At 39.2% G+C, this 21,189-nt stretch overlaps 2 protein-coding genes across 6 annotated transcripts in view; both read left to right on the plus strand.

Moving 5' to 3' along the window:
* The first annotated feature begins 211 nt into the window (after nucleotides 1–211).
* Nucleotides 212–7,901, plus strand: LOC102110750 (radial spoke head protein 4 homolog A). Of its 2 annotated transcripts, none has more exons than XM_005517969.2 (6): nucleotides 212–896; nucleotides 1,338–1,572; nucleotides 3,839–4,585; nucleotides 5,747–5,885; nucleotides 6,705–6,822; nucleotides 7,429–7,901. In XM_005517969.2, the coding sequence occupies exons 1-6, from the start codon at nucleotides 664–666 to the stop codon at nucleotides 7,646–7,648; spliced, it is 1,692 nt and encodes a 563-aa protein (XP_005518026.2). In that variant the 5' UTR covers nucleotides 212–663; the 3' UTR covers nucleotides 7,649–7,901. The 2 variants fall into 2 exon arrangements, with proteins under 2 accessions (XP_005518026.2, XP_087912742.1); XM_088056616.1 differs by having other exon boundaries at nucleotides 6,680–6,822; nucleotides 7,429–7,545.
* Nucleotides 7,902–8,780: 879 nt separating this feature from the next.
* The window catches only part of CENPE (centromere protein E), a 38,069-nt gene continuing 25,660 nt past the window's right edge, over nucleotides 8,781–21,189 (plus strand). For all 4 annotated transcript variants that reach the window (XM_088056807.1, XM_088056810.1, XM_005517968.3 and 1 more), the window contains exons 1-17: nucleotides 8,781–8,918; nucleotides 9,127–9,218; nucleotides 10,066–10,155; nucleotides 10,234–10,352; nucleotides 11,455–11,574; nucleotides 11,909–11,990; nucleotides 12,185–12,252; nucleotides 12,334–12,405; nucleotides 13,927–13,978; nucleotides 14,795–14,882; nucleotides 15,061–15,187; nucleotides 15,837–15,956; nucleotides 16,999–17,157; nucleotides 17,481–17,625; nucleotides 18,635–18,729; nucleotides 19,042–19,098; nucleotides 19,179–19,346. In XM_088056807.1, coding sequence (XP_087912933.1) covers nucleotides 8,863–8,918; nucleotides 9,127–9,218; nucleotides 10,066–10,155; nucleotides 10,234–10,352; nucleotides 11,455–11,574; nucleotides 11,909–11,990; nucleotides 12,185–12,252; nucleotides 12,334–12,405; nucleotides 13,927–13,978; nucleotides 14,795–14,882; nucleotides 15,061–15,187; nucleotides 15,837–15,956; nucleotides 16,999–17,157; nucleotides 17,481–17,625; nucleotides 18,635–18,729; nucleotides 19,042–19,098; nucleotides 19,179–19,346 — 1,710 coding nt within the window. In that variant the 5' untranslated portion in view covers nucleotides 8,781–8,862. The remainder of the gene's footprint in view (nucleotides 8,919–9,126; nucleotides 9,219–10,065; nucleotides 10,156–10,233; nucleotides 10,353–11,454; nucleotides 11,575–11,908; nucleotides 11,991–12,184; nucleotides 12,253–12,333; nucleotides 12,406–13,926; nucleotides 13,979–14,794; nucleotides 14,883–15,060; nucleotides 15,188–15,836; nucleotides 15,957–16,998; nucleotides 17,158–17,480; nucleotides 17,626–18,634; nucleotides 18,730–19,041; nucleotides 19,099–19,178; nucleotides 19,347–21,189) is intronic.

Consider the following 21,189-nt stretch of genomic DNA (forward strand, 5'->3'; position numbering starts at 1 on the left):
AAGAAGGGCTTAAAAGCCCCACTGGAAAGGGGAGTGGCAGCTGGGGCGGGTCACTGGGGCTGTCCTCCCTCCCCGCGGCCGCGTTCCCCCGGCGACGCCCCGCCCGCCGCCGCCGTTGTTGCTCCGGGGCTGCGCGGTGTCCCCGGGCCGGGCCCCCAGCGAGCCCCAGCCCCAGCCCGGGCCCCCAGCGAGCCCCCGCCCCAGCCCCAGCCCCAGCCCGGGCCCCCAGCGAGCCCCCGCCCCAGCCCGGGCTGCGGGAAGGGCAGGATCGAACCCGCCTGTGGGCCGGACACAGCCCCCACGCTGCTCACCCGCCCCAGCGGGGCCCCGGGCAGCCGCCCTCTGGGACCCTCCTCAGCCCCAGACGTCGGAACCGAGACCGGCTCTCTGGGAATACCCAGGAGATAAGGCGAGAGTCCGAGCAGCCACGAGGACTGAGGAAAAGCATCTCTCAGCCGCAGCAGGACCCCCAGCGAGCACAGGACCAAAGGAGGAGTGTCGGCCACACGGGTGCAGCAGGACAAGCACGGTGTCGGTCACAGAGGCCAGTTCAAGACCTCGGCCACCCACGGCCGGCAGCGCCAGCCGCTGAGCCGCTGCAGGTGCCACAGCTAAACATCAGCCAGGGACAAGGCTCTCCAGGCACCGGGGACAAGGCACAGCATGGACGAGTCACTGGGATCAGACCCTTCGGAGGAACCACAAAGTGCCGACCCACAAGATGCCTATGAACGTGGGCATGGCCCTTACCAGCCACACGAACCGGGCTATGGTCTTGACCAGCCCGGATACAGCCCATACGAGGATGAGATTCCTGATCCCCAAGCCCAGATGCTGGCAATCAAGAATGCAAAAGCCTATTTACTGAAGACCAGCACAAAATCTGGCCTGAATTTGTAAGTCTGAAAAAGGATCGCAATCAAAAAGGGTAGGAAGTTATGAGGGGAGAGAAAGGTAAAAGGACAACAGGAGGTACATATAGAATGGGATTATCTCATCACTAGTGATACTTGCATGTGTCCAATATATTTCAGAACCAAAATTCCTAATGGAATTTTATAGAGAGTTCAAAAAGGAATTGATATGATTGAGAGTAAGTTTAAATTCAGATTCAGCTCATAGATAGATGAGGTATATATTAGAAATGGAAGATGGGAATGCTCTTAATCAGACTAGCTTTAACTCTAATTCACCTTAATGCTCCATGATTTCCTTTCTTCTAACTATTCCAATGATTTCTCCAAAGATCCAGATTATTAGCCTTTACTTTTTTTTACTAGAATAATATTCTAAGACTTTTGTATAGTAAGCCAACAATATTTACATTTATATGACAGATATGATCATTTTGCTAATATACTAACAAAGATCCTGGATGAACAGCCCACAAATGTAGTAGACATAATTGAGAATATCAGCAAGGATGTGAAGTGGGCTCAGTTTCGGAAAAAAATGGACACTCTCCGAGATGAACATCTGATTCCTCCAACATTTGAAGCTGCAGAAAAGTGTAAAGCTTTGTTCGTCAAGGAAGGTGGAGAAGAAGAACATGAAGAAGTAGAAGAAGAGATGGTGAGTTTTTATCGGAGTGAAACAGGTACCAAATATAGCAGGGAAGGGGTGGGTGGATGGTGGGAAGGGAAAGGGGAAAGGGAGGAAGTTGTGGTTTCTTCTGTAGGACTGCCCCTCCTGACCATACAAATAATTGTAGTCACAGCACCATGTACCCTCTTCACAGCTGAGCTCGTCCCATATCTAGTTCTGAAGAAAAAAAACATCTGGTTACTTAGTTGTGATTTTTTCCTGTAGTAAATCTAATATCCTGAGCCTTTATAATCAGGGATGTTCTAGAGGCGATGAACAGAAAGTAAGGTTTATAATATGTCCCATATGCCAGATCAGCACAGAATATTGCATACAAGTTTATTTTCTTTATATAAAAGGGATGTTTCTTTACCTAAAGTGACCATAATTCTTGATGCCAGTTAGACAATATTGTGCACAGCTGCTACTGTAAAATAGCAGAATGCAGAATTCTGTGATTCTTCCAGCTCCTGGTTGGTTCCAGTCTGTCCTTCTCCAACTGAAACAAAATACGGTTTTAATGAAGAACTAATACAATTGAAAAGACTTCTTAAAACAGGATTTTTCATTATTCACTTGCTTATATGCAGAATCATTCTCATCTTGTAATGATAAATACAAGAATATAAATGAGAATTCTAACAGCCAAGGAAAATCATTCAACAAGATGTTGATTTTCATATGAAGTTTATTCAAATGAATTGCCATCACAGACTACAAATACCAACCACAGAAGAGATAATCCTTCATATTTTCTATAGCCTCTTGTGTATCTTACATTAACAGTATAGGATGCTGAAAATGGACAAAAATGTAGGACAAAAGTTTCAGAAAGGAATTCTGAATTTTTCATACTCCTGTCAATCTTCCTTTGATATAAGAAACCTGTCAGATTGAAAGAAATTCCATATGAAACTAGCACTCATTCTTCCAAATTCCCCCCCCGTCATATCCAACTTCTGATAACTCTGTGTTGTATGATCACCTACCCACCATTAAATAAGGGTGGTAGAGCAACTAGAAATACTTAATTATTGACCTTGTTCTGCTTCCACTGAAGCCAGATGGAGTCTTACAGTGGACTTTGATAAGAGCAGGGGGCAATATTTTAAAAACTACAAGGAGCTGTATGCCAAGCAACATTCACCCCAGCGAAGTGTTGTTGGTCTGGTGCCAGAATATATAAAATCTCTATTATCTACAACACAAGGGGCAACAGTGTCACTGTTTGGCATCAAGGCCTCTTAGCTGACATGCCCTAGCACTGAATCCCTTGTAGATCTTGTGTAAGTATGCTGACTTTTCTTATTTTGCAGTAATTAGGAGTTGAATTTTGAACTCCTGTGTTCTAAGAGCTGCAGTTCATCTGTATTCTCTTCTTTACCACTAAAAGATTTTCAATTTTTCTAAATGATAGTAAAAATAATAGTGAATGAATGTCTGTGTCTTGGTTTGAAAAGACAGATGTCTGCTAAGGAAGGCAGGAAAATTTCCCTTGAAATGGAAAATGCAAACCCCCTCCCTCTGAATTATTATAATTTTGAAATGAAGGTTTCTTAGGCAAAGATATGGGAGCATGAATAACTAAGTTCTTTACTAGTATGTATAAATAAAGAAAAAAACTACAACTTAATAGGAAAATTAAAATAAAATGCAGTAGTACAAGAAACACTGACAGAATACAACCTGACACCCTGTTGGTCAGGGTGTTGGTAGCAGTCTGTTTAAGTGGTGGCTGCAGCCCTCCTGGAGTGACAGATGTGGTTCTGTTGAAGCAATGATCCCATAGGAGGGTGCAGTTTTCTTCTGAAGGTCTGGTGGTGATGTAGAACAGTCTGGTCTTCTGGGAATCCAGTGGAGAAAGGCTGCCTGTGGTGTTCTGAGTCTCAGATTATATCCAGGTAGGAATGCTTGGCTCCTCCCCCTGGGTGGAGCAGCTCCCAATGGGATGATGTAATTTTATCAGTCATGCAGTGAGACTCAATGGCCCATTAACAGAAGAGATCCCCCTGGAGAGAGGATGGGTCATGGAAGGGATAAAGAATAATGCCCCACCTGTTTTTAACAGATGGTAATATAATACTTACTTTTTGATTGCATCTTGCATTGCAACTTAGGACAGTCTGCAAAGCACTTTGAGATAATGAGTGGCACTACAGGAAATGAAGTATAATGTCCAATAGATAACATGTTCAGTTTTTGAAAGAAATAATTATCCTATTCTTTAGCTCTAACTCTGAATCTTCTTTCCTAGGGACAGCCCTCTCTACCAAATGTGATGGAAACAGCCTTTTATTTTGAACAGGCTGGAATTGGCTTGAACAAAGATGAATCCTATTACATATTCCTTGCCCTTAAAAATCTAATTAATGTTCATCCAATCCAGACCTGTCGCTTCTGGGGCAAAATTTTGGGCCTGGAAATGAACTATATTATAGCTGAAGTACAGTTACGGGAAGGGGAAGAGGAGGAAGAAATAGAAGAGGAAGGAGAGGAAACTATTGCAGAAGGAGAGAAAGAGTTGGGTGAGGGTGAAGAAGAAGAGGAGCAGAAAGAAAAAGAAGCTGAACCACCAAAGTCCACCTATAAACCCCCACCTGAGATCCCAAAAGAAGCAAATGGGACTGGGACTAATAAATATGTCTACTTTGTCTGTAATGAGCCAGGCAAACCCTGGATGAAGTTGCCTCCAGTGACACCAGCCCAGATTGTCTGTGCCAGGAAAATCAAGAAGTTCTTCACTGGTCGGCTGGACGCTCCTGTTGTGACCTTTCCTCCTTTTCCTGGAAATGAGGCCAATTACCTGCGCGCACAGATAGCTCGAATCTCAGCAGGAACCCATGTCTCTCCCACTGGATTTTACCAGTTTGCAGAGGAGGAAGAAGAAGAAGAAGGAGCAGATACATATGAAGAAAATCCCGAGTTTGAACCTCCTCCTGTGGTTGAAATGGTGGAGTCCCTCACAATGTGGGCACACCATGTCAAGGGCATTCTAAATCAGGTGTGTGCCAGCATAGCTCCCATGGACCTTCGATACCGCTCACGCTGCAGTGCTTGTAGGGTTACAGAATATGGATGACACTCCTCACCTGCACATGCAAACTATTCACCAGAAATTATATTGGATGGAAAGATTTTTATATAGAAAATATATTTTATATCATGTCTAATACCAAAATATCTTACATATAAAACATATATTTTATATGGTATATAATAATGTAAATATCTTGTATGTATTTACATATACCAGATATATATATATGTATTTATGAAAGTTCTAGGTTTAGTACTTTTTCCAGTGATGTGTTCTTTGAAAACTATTGATTGAAACCTGTCTTTAAATAACAGTATGGAGCTAGGCCCTGATAGATAATAATAATTTCTTGCAGTCTTCTGTATTAGGTTTTCTGCTTTGAGATCCTTATGTGACAAAAGTGTTTAAAAATCTCTTTTCTTGGGTAGGATGCTAAAAAGCAGATAGCTTATGTTTATATGCCAAATGGAACTTACTTGGTGTTTTCTTGTGTTTAATTTTTTGTTTTATACTTTCTGGTTTTAAGCATTCAAATGAAAAAAACTTAAAAACATGTTCTATCAGATGAGTGCTAGAAAGAGGTATTACTAGTTAGGTTTTCATTGCTGGATGGTTTGATGGCCAGTCTTATCAATTCAAGGATGCTAGTGTAAAATAACAGCAAATGATAGGAAATAAGGTTTAAAGTGACTACCAGCCAAACAATAGTTGTAAGAAATAAAATTTATATGCATTAGAATCTTAAGAGCATTCTGTTATGTTTCTCAGACTCATAACCAAATAACAAAGCAGATTTTAAGAAGAAGGGGTAAGCCCATAGTTTGCAGTAACTGTTAATCCAAACTGGCCAGGAACTGAAGAATACAAAATTACAAAAGGCTGATTACAGAGGTATAAGGTTATTCTCAAACAGTAAGCAGGAATGAATGAGGGGAGGAGTGAGGGGAGCATTCTGCCCAGAGAATACAGTATTCTGTTAACAGCATATCAGTTATGGGATATGTACTTTTCTTCTCCCCATCCCTTAACTGTGTGTGTGTCTGAGCCAATTGTTTTAACTAGTTTTAACTCGTATTCTTTCAATGATTGTTACATGTATTTATTACTTTTCCACATCAATTATAGGGTCGCTGTTCTTGGATTAATCCTTCTCAAAAATCAGAGGAAAATGAAGAAGAAGATGAAGAGGAGGAAGAGGAGGAGGGAGAAGAGCAACAGGAAGAAAGAGGACCACCCCTTCTTACTGTAATCTCTGAAGATGAAGGTATTCTTCATGGAATATGAAGTTTTTGACAGAGAGTCGCTAGGAATATTGTCATTTAGCAGTAAATATTTGAAGTTACAGAACTCTGACACTTCTCGGGGGAATATACCTTGCCACTGTAGGGTAAACACATTATTTTACAAAATCAATCAAAAGCAAAATGGTTAATAGTATTGACATTAAAACTGAAATAATCAGGTTTACTAGGTAACCATCTTATTGAGATTAAAAGGAAAAAATAACTTAGACTTTTCATTTATTGCAAGTTCAAAACTTGAAATACATTCAGCTATTTTTATCTCTTCTTTTTAGGAAAAAAGATAAGTGTCTATGTGTAAATAAATATAATGTTTAATATATACACACATGCACTGATATACATTAGTTGTATAAGAATTTAGATCTCTTAGCATACCACTGCAGCAAATCATGGGAATAAGGGAGCCTGAATATTAGATTACATCAATATTTGATTATTTTCCTACTCTGTTTTTTAATCAAGGTGAAATATAGCTATAGAATTTATCCATAAGTGATTAAAAGTCCTTGACAAAAGAACCAGGGGTGAGTGCTACTGAATTTTTTCTGTATGTGGGGGGTCTACCAGCATTCCTGTGCTACCTACCCATACATGCAAACTACCTGTTTGAAAACAGTGTGCCTACACTTGCTGTTTCTGACTTCTGGCTCTTCTGTTGTGCAACTTAATATAAACCTTGCTTGAATTCTGTGCAAGTCTTTTAGCTCAGTCTAAAGGACTTTTTTAGATGCTCATCAAGTCCATCTTTTCATAGACAATGTGTGTTTGGCTGTCTCCAGGCATGAAAGACATCCCTGCTTGGACAGCTCAGGCTTCTACAAACCTGATCCCGCAATATTCTATTGCAATCCTGCAGTCTAACCGATGGCCTGGAGCTTATGCCTTTGCTTCTGGCAGGTGAGAGTCCACCTGACAAGGTTACAGCACTGACTGTATATGCTACACACAGGTGCCTCTCTAATGCAGGCAGTTACTTTATTATTAATTCATTGACTGAATTCTAACTATTCCAGAGACTGGTGGAGAAGGCCACTTAAATGTGCACAGCAACAGTAAATATGTATTTAAGACTGAAAACAAATAATCATTGGAAAGGCTAACATGAAGTTAATGGATGTAAATGCTGAGTTAATATTTGAGCACAGTCATTGATTTAAAACATATTCTTGTGTCTGTGGGACATTTTACAAAACTAGCTATATTCTGTAGTTCTAATGTTAATTTGTTTCCACTACACGTGGTTATTACCTCCATGTTTATTTCCACTACACAGTCATTCCACTACACTGTACTGCAGTGCAGTGCAGTGACACTTCAGCATTTTAAATAGATGTATTGATAACCATTAGAGCAGTTAAAAAGAGGTACCATGTTTAAAATTCTTCTGCTATAGGATATCTGCACCACAGTGACTTCTTGCGCAGCAGAGTAAGGATGCCTGACAGTGTCTCTGCTAATATTTTGTCAGGGGATGAATGTGTGACTTTCACTTCTCTTTCCCAGGAAATTTGAGAACATCTACTTTGGCTGGGGTCACAAATACAGTCCAGAAAGTCACACTCCTGCACTGCCCCCGCCAGCACAAGCAGAATTCCCCAGCGGGCCAGAAATCACTGAGACAGTAGACCCCACTGTGGAAGAGGAAATGGCTTTCAAGGTTGCGCAGGAAGAAGCCTTAGCCGAAGCTGAGGAAGAGGAAGATGAGGAAGGGGAGGATGATTAAAATATGGAAGAAAACAGATTGTTTTAAAAGTTTGAACATAATCAGCATTTAACGTAGTCATTTATTTGCTAACCTCAAAAGAAATGCAGTTGGAGTGTGCCTTCTTTTTTGATTTCTGTAGGCTTTTCTTTGCAGCTATGTTCATCTCCTTCCCTACCCCTCAAACCTGCCCACGCTGGCATGAAGGCTTTTTCTATGTTTGTTTGACTAAGCAAACACAGTCTGCTTCCTAAATGATACCGATTTGAACTAATAACTAATAACTACCACCCACCAGATGTTCACACTTTCTAGTCAATACATATATACATTTTACTTAAATAAATAAATTTTTTCAAAATCCCATGAGTGTCACTTTTACATGTAAAAGCATACTATCCAGATTCGGTAGGCAGCTTATTGAGGTACGGGCTCAGTGCAGGGCAGTGACACTGCTCATCATTGGCACTCGGGGGCTGCGCCTCCACTCCCGTGCTCAGTTTTGGGACTCTCAGTGCAAGACATGGAGATGCTCGAGCGCATTCAGAGAAGGGAGGTGGAGCTGGGGAAGGATCTGGAGCACAAGTCCTATGAGGAGCGGCTGCAGAAGCGGGGAGTGTTGAGCCTGGAGAAAAGGAGGCTCAAGGGAAGCCTTATCGCTGTCTACAGCTGCCTGACAGGAGGGGGTAGCCAGGTGGGGGTCGGCCTCTTCTCCCCAGTTACAAGCAACATGACAAAAGGAAACAGCCTCAAGTTGCACCCTGTTCACATGGCATATTAGGGAAAAAAAAAATCCTTAATGGAAAAGGCTGTCAACCTCGGCACGGCTGCCCAGGGAAGTGGGGGAGTCACCATCGCCGGGGGCGTTTAAAACACCCGTGTATGGGGACGTGAGGACACACCCTGAGCGGTGCCACCTGGGCGCTGCCGTCAGGCGGGGGGGGGGGGGGGCGGGGAAGGTGTCGCGGGAGCGCTCAGGGGCTGTCAGTCCCTGACCGTGGCCGCCCGCCCATACCTCCCCTCCAGCTTGTGCGAATGGTGCGCTCCGCGCACGGCGTGCGTCCCTCGCGGGCCAATAGGGAGCGGCTGCGAGCGCAGTTCAAACTGCGGCGGCGGTTGGGGCGGGCGCTCCCTTCTCCCGGCGCTCCCGGGCCCGTCCCTTGTCCCGGTTCCGCTCCTCCTGTCCCGGTTCCGCTCCTCCTGTCCCGGTTCCGCTCCTCCTGTCCCGGGCGGGTATGGCGGACGAGGGCGCCGTCACGGTGTGCGTGCGTGTTCGGCCGCTCATCGCTAGGTGAGCCGCCGGGCGGGCAGCAGGGGGAGGCTCCCTCCGCACCCCTGGGTGCTGCCGTGCTCCCGCACCTGGGGCAGGGAGGCGGACGGGAGGGGTCCGGAGCGAGGGGCTGGCACCCCTCGGAGAGAAAAGGGGGTCGAAGTAAGGGGCCGTGTTTTGGGAGCAAAATCCTCGCCCAATAAAGGTAACAGAATGTCTCTTCTTTTAGAGAAAATGCCTCAGGAGATAAAGTGTCCCTGCACTGGAGAAGTGAGAATAATACTATTTCCGACGTGAATGGTACCAAAATATTTAGTTACGGTAAGAATGCGAAAGCAATTGCTTTACTTAGATGCTTACGCGGAACTTTGCTATTGTACTCATGAGCATGTCGGCTGTGGTGAATGCCGTGAGCTTCTTTAAATGCCCCCCAAGCCTCCCAGCTTCGTAATTCCGAAGGAGTGTCATTGGGGGACACAGGATTTCTGGTGTAGGCAGTACTGGGATGCGCTTTTGAGATCAGCTTCCTGAGGGACGTTGCTTTCTCTGTTCTGGTTCATGCCATAGTGGCTTTGGAACATGTTTGTTTGCTCTGAAATCCAGTTACAAATGGACTAAACAAGGGCTAGTCCAGAGCATTTAGGGAGAAGGTTATGGGAGAACACAGTCCTAGAAGTGACTAGTGTGAGTGTTGGATCCTCATAACTGGCTCCCTTTGAGTCTTCTCATACTGGTCGACTTTACTTGTTAATATGAATGTAGCCACTGCAAATATTTTTCCCAAAATACAGATTCAATGAAAGCATGCACCAGGCTAGGAGTTTAACAATTAACGTGTCCTGTCAGGCTTCATCCTTGTAGATAAATTAGCCAAAATTTTGTGGGATTAAATGGGATGACCATTTAACTGTTCATCATTCTTAGGGTTTTTTTTTAACTTGTCTATCATCTGTGCATTGTGTCTTTCTTGATTTTGTGTTTAATATTTATTTTAAAAGAAAACTTTAAAAGCTTTGTGTTAGTGATGTTATAATTATATTTATATTTTAATTAACCTACAAACAATTATGCAAATTTACTGGATTTGAAGTCAGGAATACTAAAAGACAGCTTGTTTTGGTTTGCAATAGAGTGGATTCACATGCTTTGTATCTTTTTTTGTTTCAAGATCGTGTCTTTCACTCAAGTGACAACACTCAGCAGTTGTATGATGGTGTAGCTGTTCCAATTATACAGTCAGCTGTGCGAGGCTATAATGGTAAGTTTTAAAACTGTGTTTAAATCCTTTTTGTAATGTATTTCAGAGATAGTCTGTAAAGCTTAACTGTCTTTCTAGGCACGATTTTTGCTTATGGACAGACTGCTTCAGGGAAGACTTACACAATGATGGGGAATGAAGATTCCATGGGCATTATCCCTAAGGCAATTCAACATGTGTTCAAAATTATTTGTGAGGTGAGTAATTCTATTAAATTGAAGTGACTGAAAGGACTAGTAATATTTGTGATGGTTACATAAAAGTTAATTTTAGTATCAAGAGTCTTATGAAGGAAATTAATTTATACTGCACTATATGTTGCAGTTACTTTGCTAGCCTGGCAAAGACGAGTGTTGCAAACAAAAAGCTAATGGGACTCTATTAGTTGAAATCAAATCAGAAAATAACTGAGGAGCAAAACATGTGAAGTGTGGAATATGAACAAAACATACTCCAAATATATTAAACTGATTACAAATAAAAATAGGTACTCACTTGTTAATGTGGTAGATAAGATAATGTGAAGCGTTGTGTTTATTCTGCTATTTTAAAAGTCTAAAAAATTAACAGTTAAAGACTGCTTTTTAGCAGGAAGAATGTGACACTATATTTACTTATTTCAGGCTTATGAAAGAATTGCCAATTCTTTTGTAATAATTAATATTCTCAATATTAATAAAAGTAAGGACAAAGTGTACATTAAAACACTGATTTCCAAAACAGAGTGCTTGCTTCTGCCTTGAGAGTTTCAGGTAATTGTTACCAGTGAAGTGAAATGGTCTCTGCTCCTTTAAGGAGGTGCAGAGTACCCTTAGAGGGTTTATAGAAGTAAACTAAAAGCAAGAAAATTTTCCTTGAGTCCATTGTGCTGCCTTTCCTCACCACAACATTCTCTACCAAGGAGGCAGGGGAAGAAGGAGAAGCAGCAAACTAAATCTAAGCAAGCAAAGAGAGAAGACAAGGTATACAGAGAGGAAGGAGCCTAAGCAGGAGGAAATTGGTTATGGAAATGGCATTTCAGTAGGAGAATTATTGTCGTGCTTCTGTAGGACGGTTATCTTAATTTTGTAACCTTTTAGAAGTGGTATACCATTAATGCAGCTGGAAAGAGGCGGGATAGAAGAAAAATTATTCTGTATTGGTAGATGCTAATGTACAGAAAGACCGAAGAGAAAGAGATCTGTGGAACAATGTTCAAACCTTTATCTCCAATATAAGAATACTTGCATTAAAAGATGTCCATCAGTCTGGTTTTTATTTGGTTTTTTTGGTGTTTTTTTTTTTTCCTTTCAACATTAGATTCCAGATAGAGAATTCCTGCTAAGGGTTTCTTACATGGAAATCTACAATGAGACAATTACTGATTTGCTTTGCGATAATAGGAAAAAGAAGCCTCTGGGAATTCGTGAGGATGTTAATGTAAGTGGCTGTTATGTTTAAGTATTGTATCTGCTTGGAGTAAAAGAAGTTGGGGAAGAAAACGCCCTCAGAAGCATCCAGTAGAAAACTTTTCTGCGACAATCTCTGTAATTGTATCTTCAGCATTAGGAAACTTTTTAAATCTGTTGTTTGATTCTTGTGCTCTTGGGCCACAATTGTGGTCAAAGTCTAAACTTTACCCATGCCGTGCATTTGGAGTAAAAAGACATTCAGCTGTTGAATAAATGCCATAATAATTGCTGGTAAAGTTAACTTTATGTACTGAAGTGTGTTTTGGAGTTCAGCAAAATTTATTACTCTGTTTATTCTATAGAGGAATACATATGTAGAAGATCTGATTGAAGAAGTGGTGGTTTCCCCAGAACAAGTTATGGAATGGATCAAAAAAGGAGAAAGTAAGTATTTAGACAATGTCAGCTGTTAGCTTAAAAAAGTGTTGGTTAATCAGGTATATTTAGAACCATGGAGTATCCCTTTTGGTTTATATTCATAAACCAAAGTTTTTCAGGAAGTTTTAAAATTGTGCTTTTTGTCTATTTATCCCCAGTTTATCAGATAAGCAGAAGTATTCTAATACTGTTTTTGACAGGAAATCGCCATTATGGAGAAACAAAAATGAATGAACACAGCAGCCGTTCTCACACTATCTTCAGAATGGTAAAAACTGTTTCACTACTGGGAGTGGTTTTATTGTTTTCAAAGTAACAAAAACTTCATTGTACTTCATTGCATTTCTAGATCATTGAAAGCAGAGAACGAAGTGACCTTGCAAATGCAAACTGTGATGGAGCAGTCATGGTTTCCCACTTGGTAAATGTCTATTTAATATGGGGTACAGCTTAACTAGAGAATTTACTGTTACTGGTTGTTTGAGACACTAATGGTACTTCATAATGACTTACAAGAATTCTTTGTTGTTAACTCTGACAGATGTTTCTTAAGTATAGAGGGAGACTCCTGTGGCATTATCTAGAGAAGATGTTCCCACCAGAGGGAATTCTACATGAGAATTATTCATGCTGGACTGGGGAGTGTCATGATCTTCTAGGAGCATAAAGGACTATGTCAGAGAGCTCTTGCATTTTGTTAAATATATCTTCCTTACAATTGTTCCTGACAATTGACAAGTCCTGTGAAATACCTTGTAGAATGGGTAACCTTAAGACTTCCCTTATCCTCAAATTTAGCTGTTGTTAAAATAACATATGGCCTACATCTGCAATGGCCAAAAGATTGGGTTTTTTTCCAGAAGTAACCCCACTTAGCATGTTTTTGGTGGATTACTGGTATATGAAATACTGTAAACTGGGGGGAATACCATTGGACATCTCTAGGGAAATATTAAGGTTTCAGAAACCTTTTCTATGGCCTTTCCTTGAATCTCAGAAAATTATCTGAAACAACTGCAGGAATGGAACCAATGTGAAACTATTTTGCTTTTGCTTTGTGAAACAATGTTAAAATCTGATGAGCACTCTTACTCAGAATTAGAAATAGCATTAAGTTATTCACATGCATTGTGGAAAGAGCCTTCTGTCCTGGTTTCGCATGAAAAAGCGCTGAATGTAGGTGCTGCTCATGCAATATCTCAATAAAGTAACGCATGCTTTTTGTGCTTACCATAACTTCTGGTATCCGCTCTTCCTACACCACCCCCTCCGCCCCATCTCAGTTCCAAATGACTTTAGATTAACCACGAGTAGCAGGGGTGAGGGGAGAGGGATTTTGGCCCTCTTGGTCTGTTGCTGTTCAGTGGAGTTAGTACAGGATTTTACTCCTCTGAAGCACTAAACTGAGGGTTACTTGCTCAGGCAAATCATTATGGGATGCCATAATGTTCTAGTTGGCTTTGAACTAGGTTCAAAACCCAGAGGTTTTTCCTCTAGTAGTTCATTTCTTTTCCTTATCTCCACAATGACAGGCAAGGAGAGATATACAGCCAGCTTTGGACAGGACACCAGATAATCTTACCTAGCCTCTTTCCCATGAAAGATTCCTACAGCTGAAATTAGTAGTTAACACTTCTGTATTGAGAAACTGTGTTTATCTTCTTATGACTGAGGGGAGAGGCGAGTTTGAAACACTTTTTGGGGTGGAATAATAGAGTTCATACAAACTTACCCCACACCTTTGTGTATCAATATTTGAAAATACTGGTTGTGTATAGTAGCTGTGCATTAATTCCAGTAATGACAGACCCTTTGCTTTTTTTTTTTTTTTTCCTTGAAGTTTAAATTTAGTTTATGGAATTCTTAGCAGAGATTTAGAATTATGACGACTTAAATTAAATTGCCTCAGAACTAACCTGTGAAATATTTAATGAATTTGCAGAACCTGGTAGATCTGGCAGGCAGTGAAAGAGCTAGTCAAACAGGATCTGAAGGTGAGTGTTAAATGAGGCTCCACTGACAACAACTTCTGTTAATTAACCCTTATGAGAAACTATGACAGAAAGGAAATAATTTGATCCATGTGCTATTGTGTTATTTATTGTTTATAAATAAGGCCTTTTCCCCTTGGTAGGACAGGATCTACTCAGGAAAAGACTGTAAATGCTGTGAAGTGCAAACAGTTAAGTAGTAATATGCCTTTTCTAGAATTGCAGACCCAGCAACAGTCCTCCACTGAACTAATAGAATGGAGGTGACTCAGTGAAGGTGCGCTTGTAATAACAAAATCACAAGAAGCTTTTTAGGGACTTGTGTGTAAAGGTGAAGAGTGAAAAGATGGCTTACTCTTCAGTTCAGAGGAAGCTTGTCTGTTAATAGTGACAGCATGAAGCTGCACCAAAGTGCCTTGATCACAATAAAGTGATCTGAGAGGGACACAAGTAAGTCTCTCTTACAAAGAATTACTAACCTAAAACTTGTATCTAAGACTGGTTTGTTATATGTGTAAATGTGGGCATTTGCAAAATTTAAACAGGAAGCAAAATTGTAATTCTTATGGGCTCAGGTGCTTATTGTGTAAAGGTTCTAAATGTTTACTTTTGATTACTGTTTTATTTCAGTGCAGTTTGGCTACCATAAAGGATTTGGTACAGCCTGCTGATGGGTAAATAGGGCATTGTGGCACTTAAGGTTTAACTCTTGTACAATCAATCCCTCTGAGCACAATGTAGCACAAAACCTTGACAGGTTGAAAATGTATCTTAATATTGTTTGAAATTTAAAATAATGATAAAATGTGTGGTACCTAGGTGTTCGACTGAAAGAAGGCTGCAATATAAATCGGAGCTTGTTCATTCTGGGCCAAGTTATCAAAAAACTTTGTGATGACCCTTCTGGGTAAGCCACTGTTTTTATACCTGTTCTAAGATAAATCACTGCTAAACTAAGAAATTAAAATCCTTTATTTATGAACTTATGTAGGTAACTGTTTCAAATAACCTATTACCTCTAGAAAATATATTTACCATGTTTATGCAGAAATCTGATTTTTTTGTTGTTGCCTCTTTTTTATTAGCTTCATAAATTACAGAGATAGCAAGCTGACTCGAATTCTGCAGAACTCCCTTGGAGGAAATGCTAAAACAGTTATTATTTGTACAATTACTCCTGTTTCTTTTGATGAGACACTCAGCACTCTTCAGGTAAAGCTTCTCACCTCTTCTCCAGCACTAGTCATTGTAGACAGGTTTGAGGGGTGGAAAACATCATCTGCTGGATCTTTAATGACTTGAATCTTCTGAAGGACTTCTGTAAACTCAGAACTTGAAATATTTTTTTGTACACAGCATCTTTTCCCAGTCCTTGTGCTAGGTTGTCTACTTGGAGTTTTTTGGAAGTTGGAACAAAGCTCCTTCTCTCACTTTGCAGGCAGGAGACAACCACTCTTGTCTTGTTTGCCTTTTCCAAACATAGTTAGAGAAGTCTTTGCTAGCGCAAGATGTTAGGCACTACAGGAATTGAACTGTTAATGAGCAGTATATTTTCTTTAGGTAGGATTGTCTCCCTTTTAGATGATCTTTTGAGCTTTTTATTAAATAAAAAACAACTTGGGATGCTCTTACTTAAATGTTATGCTTCATGTTTTAGGTATTAATATCAAGCAAGGAAAACTTAACTTTTTCAAAGCTTAGAATACATTAAAAATAAGCTAATTCACATATTTGTGTCCTATTGTATGCTGTTCTTTTTCTAATAAACTCTCCCTTTAATTCTGTTGGGAAATATGGGATAAAATAAGTCTTTTTAGATTTTTGTTCTTCAACTATTGCCCATGAAAGCCTGTTCTTCCAGTTTGCCAATACAGCCAAAGGAATGAAGAATACACCAAAAGTCAATGAAGTACTTGATGATGATGCCCTCCTGAAGAGATACCGCAAAGAAATTCTGGATTTGAAAAAGCAGCTGGAGGAAGTATGTAATAAATTCAAATAAATCAGTCGTTAGTACTGATAGCTGTTTGGAGACCATCCATTTTAAACCAAAAGCAGTTAAATTTGGAGGAGTAGATGAACTCTTTAAAGTGATAGCTGCCATTTTTGTTGAGAGAATAGAAACTGAATAAATAGTCTAGAACACCTAATGGTAGTCAACATCTCTGTGTGCAAGCTAAGGCTGAATGAGATCAACTGACAGAATTGTTAATTGGCTACACATAATCAGTAGGTTAACATAATTAAGAAATGGAAATTTGTGATGCCTTACAGCACACTTCACTGATCAAAAGAAACAATTAATATAATTAATTAATCTAAGAAGTGATTAAATGTCTGTTAAAGATCCCAATTTCATATTATTTCCTGCCTCGATGTCTAACTTCAGTTTGAGTTTCGGGAAGTTGCAACTTCATGAGTATCACTGGCAAAACTTAGGTCATGTATAGGTGGAAGTGCATTCAGAAAATGAACAATAGCAACTTCTCACCAAACAATGTAGTCTCTGATGTTTTTCCTTCTTAAAAATCTATGGAGCTGTGGAACAATCTTGGAGGTCTTGTTAGACCACAGATGATTAAACATAAAGCACAGGAAAATAACAATGCTGAACATACTGTTCTAGTGCATTAAATCAAAGAATGCGCATGTTTTATTGCAAATTATAAATATCCTTAGAGAAAATTTTTAGAAAAATTATTTCTTATTTTTAATGATAATGAATTTGCGGCATGAGCTTGGGAGTATGTTTTCTGTCTTCTTTGATAGCAGGTAGCGAGTTATAGTTGAAAGAACCTGAGGCTGTATTGTTTCTGGGAGTTTGGACCACTTCCAAATACTAAGTCTGCAGTCAAATTGTAGGCTAAATTCCTTCAGTTTCATTAGTAAGGATTAAAGATTTCTCTTCCAGACTTAAGAGTATATGTGTGTAGCTGTTTTTAAGTATCAGCAATTGTGTATTTTCTCTAGGAGTAGTTTCTGTTCTTAAAACACCAGTTTGATTAATATTCTCTTTATGGAAGGTGTCTTCAAAAACTCAGATTCATGCAATGGAAAAGGACCAATTGGCCCAGCTGTTGGAAGAAAAAAATTCCCTTCAAAAAGTACAGGAGGACAGAATACGAAACTTAACTGAGATGCTGGTGACTTCTGCTTCCTTTGCCTCAAAACAGAATGTTAAAGTAAGCACCTGTTCCAGATCTTGCCTGATAACTCTGAAATACTTTGCAAAAGGTAACATTAAATACATAGGGAAATTTTCACCTTTTTTTTTTTTTCATATTTTTAAAGGGCTAACTTTTTAATTAACTTCTGACTGTCAGTATTTCCTTGTGGTGAACAGACTGCAGGGACTTTTTTGCTTTCCAAGTAATTTTGAGGAAACTGCAAAATACTGTATAGTAACTGCTGATACAGGTACTGATACAGAACTAGCCTGAGCCAGCATTTACTCTTTACCTAGTGGTTTGGTTTTATCACTTTTTCTGTAAATCCTTTTTTAAAGGCCAAGAGAAGAAGAAGAGTTACTTGGGCTCCTGGTAAAATAAACCAGGCAAATGTGAACTTTTTTGAAGACTTTGAAAATGCAATGCCGACTGAAACAAAAAAAATGAAGTTGTCTCTGCCATCAGTAGGAGATGCGGAGGATTGTAAGTAACTAGATGGTCTTTGATGTCCTTTCCAACGCTGTTCTATGGTTATCCAATGACTGTTCTATGGTCTATTTCATTTTCTGTGAAATTCTTGGTAAAAACTTTGCAAGCATTGCATTATATTTTGCAAATTACATTTTGATCCTTTGATAGCACAAATTAAAAAACAAATTAACAAGACTCCCAATGTTCCTGTAAACACCTTTCAATGAAAGTGCTTCTACCATCCCAACTTCCCTGGATGTTGAGCTTTTAATTTCTTAAAACTGAAGGGGAGAGCTTTGAGGTAAGTGGCAGGGTCTACAAACACTTGCCATGCAGCCTACCCACACCCCATAGTTTTTTGGGAAAGTGTTCTTCAACACAGACTACCCATTTCAACCCATGTTCTCTCCCCAAAAATGGTGAGGTGTGTGTGTAAAATCCCCAAATCCTCAACAAGAATAGGAAGTAATTATTCAAAGATCAGATTGAGACAGAGAAATTTAAGGATTCATAAGAGGAGTGAACTGAAAATTGTAAAAGAAATTTTTCTAAGAAAATTGAACTGAAGTCAAGAGTACAATTTAGCAGTATTGTTGCTGATTTACATCTTTCATCCTTATTACCTCTCCTGTCAAACGTATTTGCTTGCAGGTTAATTGTTCTGGGCTTTTTTTTCTGTATGGGGGTGGGGTGCTTTTTTCTCCTTAAATCTTGTAGGTTACTGTTGAGTGGTTCTTTCCTTGACACTCAAACTTTTCCTAGTCTGTAGTTAAGTATATATTCAGGATTTGGTTTAGACTTCATTAACTTGTGATAAGGTCATCAGCATAAGTATAGGGACTGGACTTTGGTGGTGCTCCCTTTTATAACAGAAGATCATGAGTCATAAGTCTTACTCAGTGTGCTGTGTTTTTTGCCATTGAACGATTGTTTCCAATGTGGTAAAATTATTTTAGGAGAAAATTCTTGATGCTCAGTTTTAAATTGACTGGTACTTTTGTTAATATCCCTTTCTTTTCAGCTACCTTAGAGAATTCTGAGTATGACAGCACTATCCTGATGGTTCCTGATCAAGTTTCAGAAGCAGAATGGATTGCTGGTCCAAACATGAATTGGGTAACATCATAATCCATTTTGACTTTCTGATACTGTGCATATCCATAACATGCTTCTCAGTAAGATTTACCTTACTCTTCTGTAGAACACCAGTATTCTGTGTCTGCAGAATTATTGAAACTGGCTAGAAAGTCTCTTGGACATCTCTGTCAAGTTGTAGTATGGTTCTGTGCTTCTATGGGTTTGTGGCAAATGATCCAGACCTAAACTTTGGTCTTTAAACAGGGCTAGCTGTGGAAAGACAAGCGTCAAGGAATATAATGTTCAGCTTGCTTGATCTTGTAGCTCTGCTAACTGAGAATGTTTTTCTAGACCCAGAAAGACTTTGAAGAATCTGTGCAACTCTGTGAAGCATTAGCACTAGAAAAGGTAGGTCTGTTCTGAATTTTCTAGAAATAAGGCCGACATTACAGAAACAGCTTCTAAAGTTTCTTTTGCTGCTTCTTTAGGACATCGCTGTAAATGAGGTCAACATCCTGCAAGCAAACTTCAATAACCTAGTGCTGGAAAATGAGCAGTTGAAGTCAGAAATAAATGAAATGAAAGAGAAACTGAAGGAAAAAACAGAAATAGATGAATTTGAAGCACTGGAAAAGCAAACACAAAAAGATCATGAGGTAAGGTGCATTGAAATAGAGAGATGCAAATTCTCAATGCTCAATTGCTTTCAGTGTACGTAGCCTTGAATGTTGATTCACAAGCAGATGGTGTTATAAGCTAAAGTCAACAACAGAATGAATGAACCCAGGATTTAAACTGGATTTACTTGGAGTGTAGAATTCAGACAAATTTTTGGACAGTTACGTACTGAAGCCTGGTTAAACATGTATTTATGTGTATATAAGTATCTGTATGCTATTTTTATAAATATGTGATCTGAATTTCAGTCTAAATTTCTGTGAGGCAGTTGTTTTGCTGTTTATATACATTTAGACCTGTTTTGAAGTTAAAGTAAGGTAGCTAAACCATATTTCCCGTATTTCTTGTGCGAAAGATCTTGTCTTACTTCAAAGATAGCTCATTTTGGTAATCCACGGACTACATAAGCATTACCTTTTAACATACTATTTAGCTTAGTCATGAAATTATTTTAAAATAATACTTGGAATAGTAATGGTAAAAGCAAAACATTGTATTTTGTGCCAGGAAGTCACAAAAATGTGGAGTTACCTATTGGATAACTTAGAATATAGGAAATGCTGAGTTTCAGTTCTCTTTACCTCTTTGTGTGGTTACTGGAGATGTTACTTGTTTGTCCAAATGTTTATGCTCTGATTCTGTAGTATAAAATACTTACTACTTGTATTAGGTTCTACCCTGCCTAAAGGCTAGACTGTGAAATAAGTTATGGCAAAAAAAAAAAACAAACCAACAAAACCAGTAACTTGAGGTACTGGGACGTGGATGTATTATTCCATTTCTTTCCTGATACCTTTGCTGGACATTATTGTGTAATATCTTCTGATCATGACACCAGTTTGAAGTTTGTTACATCCTTTTGCATTTTTATTTCAGGTAACAATTTAACAATGCCAGTGCTTATTTGCATTGTGTTCCCTTGCAATGATCTATGGATCTTCAAGTAAATGGATCCATAAAATATTACCATTTACCTTGTATTTAAGATTCTTTTTAGAAGACCCTTTGTATGCTAGACTGAATGTGCTATCTTCCCTAGCTAATTTTTAACAAATCCTAAGTTAGAGTTTTCCTGCAGTTTTTTAGTGTCTAATAACAAATGTAATGTCTAAAGTAGTTTATATTGCAAGAATTGCTTTTTGAATGATTTGTTTTCAGATATCTGAAGACAGTTCATAAAATGGAAGCATTTATTGATAGCCATGTAGTAGATTAATTATAGCAATACTGAAAGGCCACATATTTCACCAAATATATTAGATGAAATATATCGGTTTTTATAGGTAAACTGCTTAGGAATACTCACAGGAGGGTGCCTGTTTGAAAGCTTTGCACTCATCTTAAATTTACAGATTGCATTTTCTTACCTTTGCTTGTGACTATACATAAGTACTTGTGGATGAGTGCTTATTGTAAAACTTTTATAACAAAGACAAAAAGAAAGGAGCTTTTTCAATTTCTATCTGGTCTTCTACTTGTGACTTCTTTCACAGAATGCCACTAAATGTGTTCATGGCTTATTTTACTTCCATTTTGGCACCTTCTTATTCCTGTTATTGAATAGATAAAATCATAAATATCTGCCCTGTGTCATAAAAGCTACTTAAGATGACTAGAATTTGAAGTGTCGTATCAGTACAATTCCTGCATTAATTGCTTTGATCACGTTGCTCTTGCTTGTAAAACTATTGCAGATTAAATTGCACTTGATTTCTTTCTAATTATGGGGAAGCTAAAACAGAGCTCTGCATCTCATGTATCCATTTTGAAAGAGTATGCAGCATCTTGCTTTGTAGCTGTTTAAGTAGATGTGTGAGTATA

This window comes from Pseudopodoces humilis, chromosome 6 (genome assembly GCF_049639895.1).
Source record: "Pseudopodoces humilis isolate 2021_Gansu_Grassland_sample_001 chromosome 6, ASM4963989v1, whole genome shotgun sequence".
NCBI lineage: Eukaryota > Metazoa > Chordata > Aves > Passeriformes > Paridae > Pseudopodoces > Pseudopodoces humilis.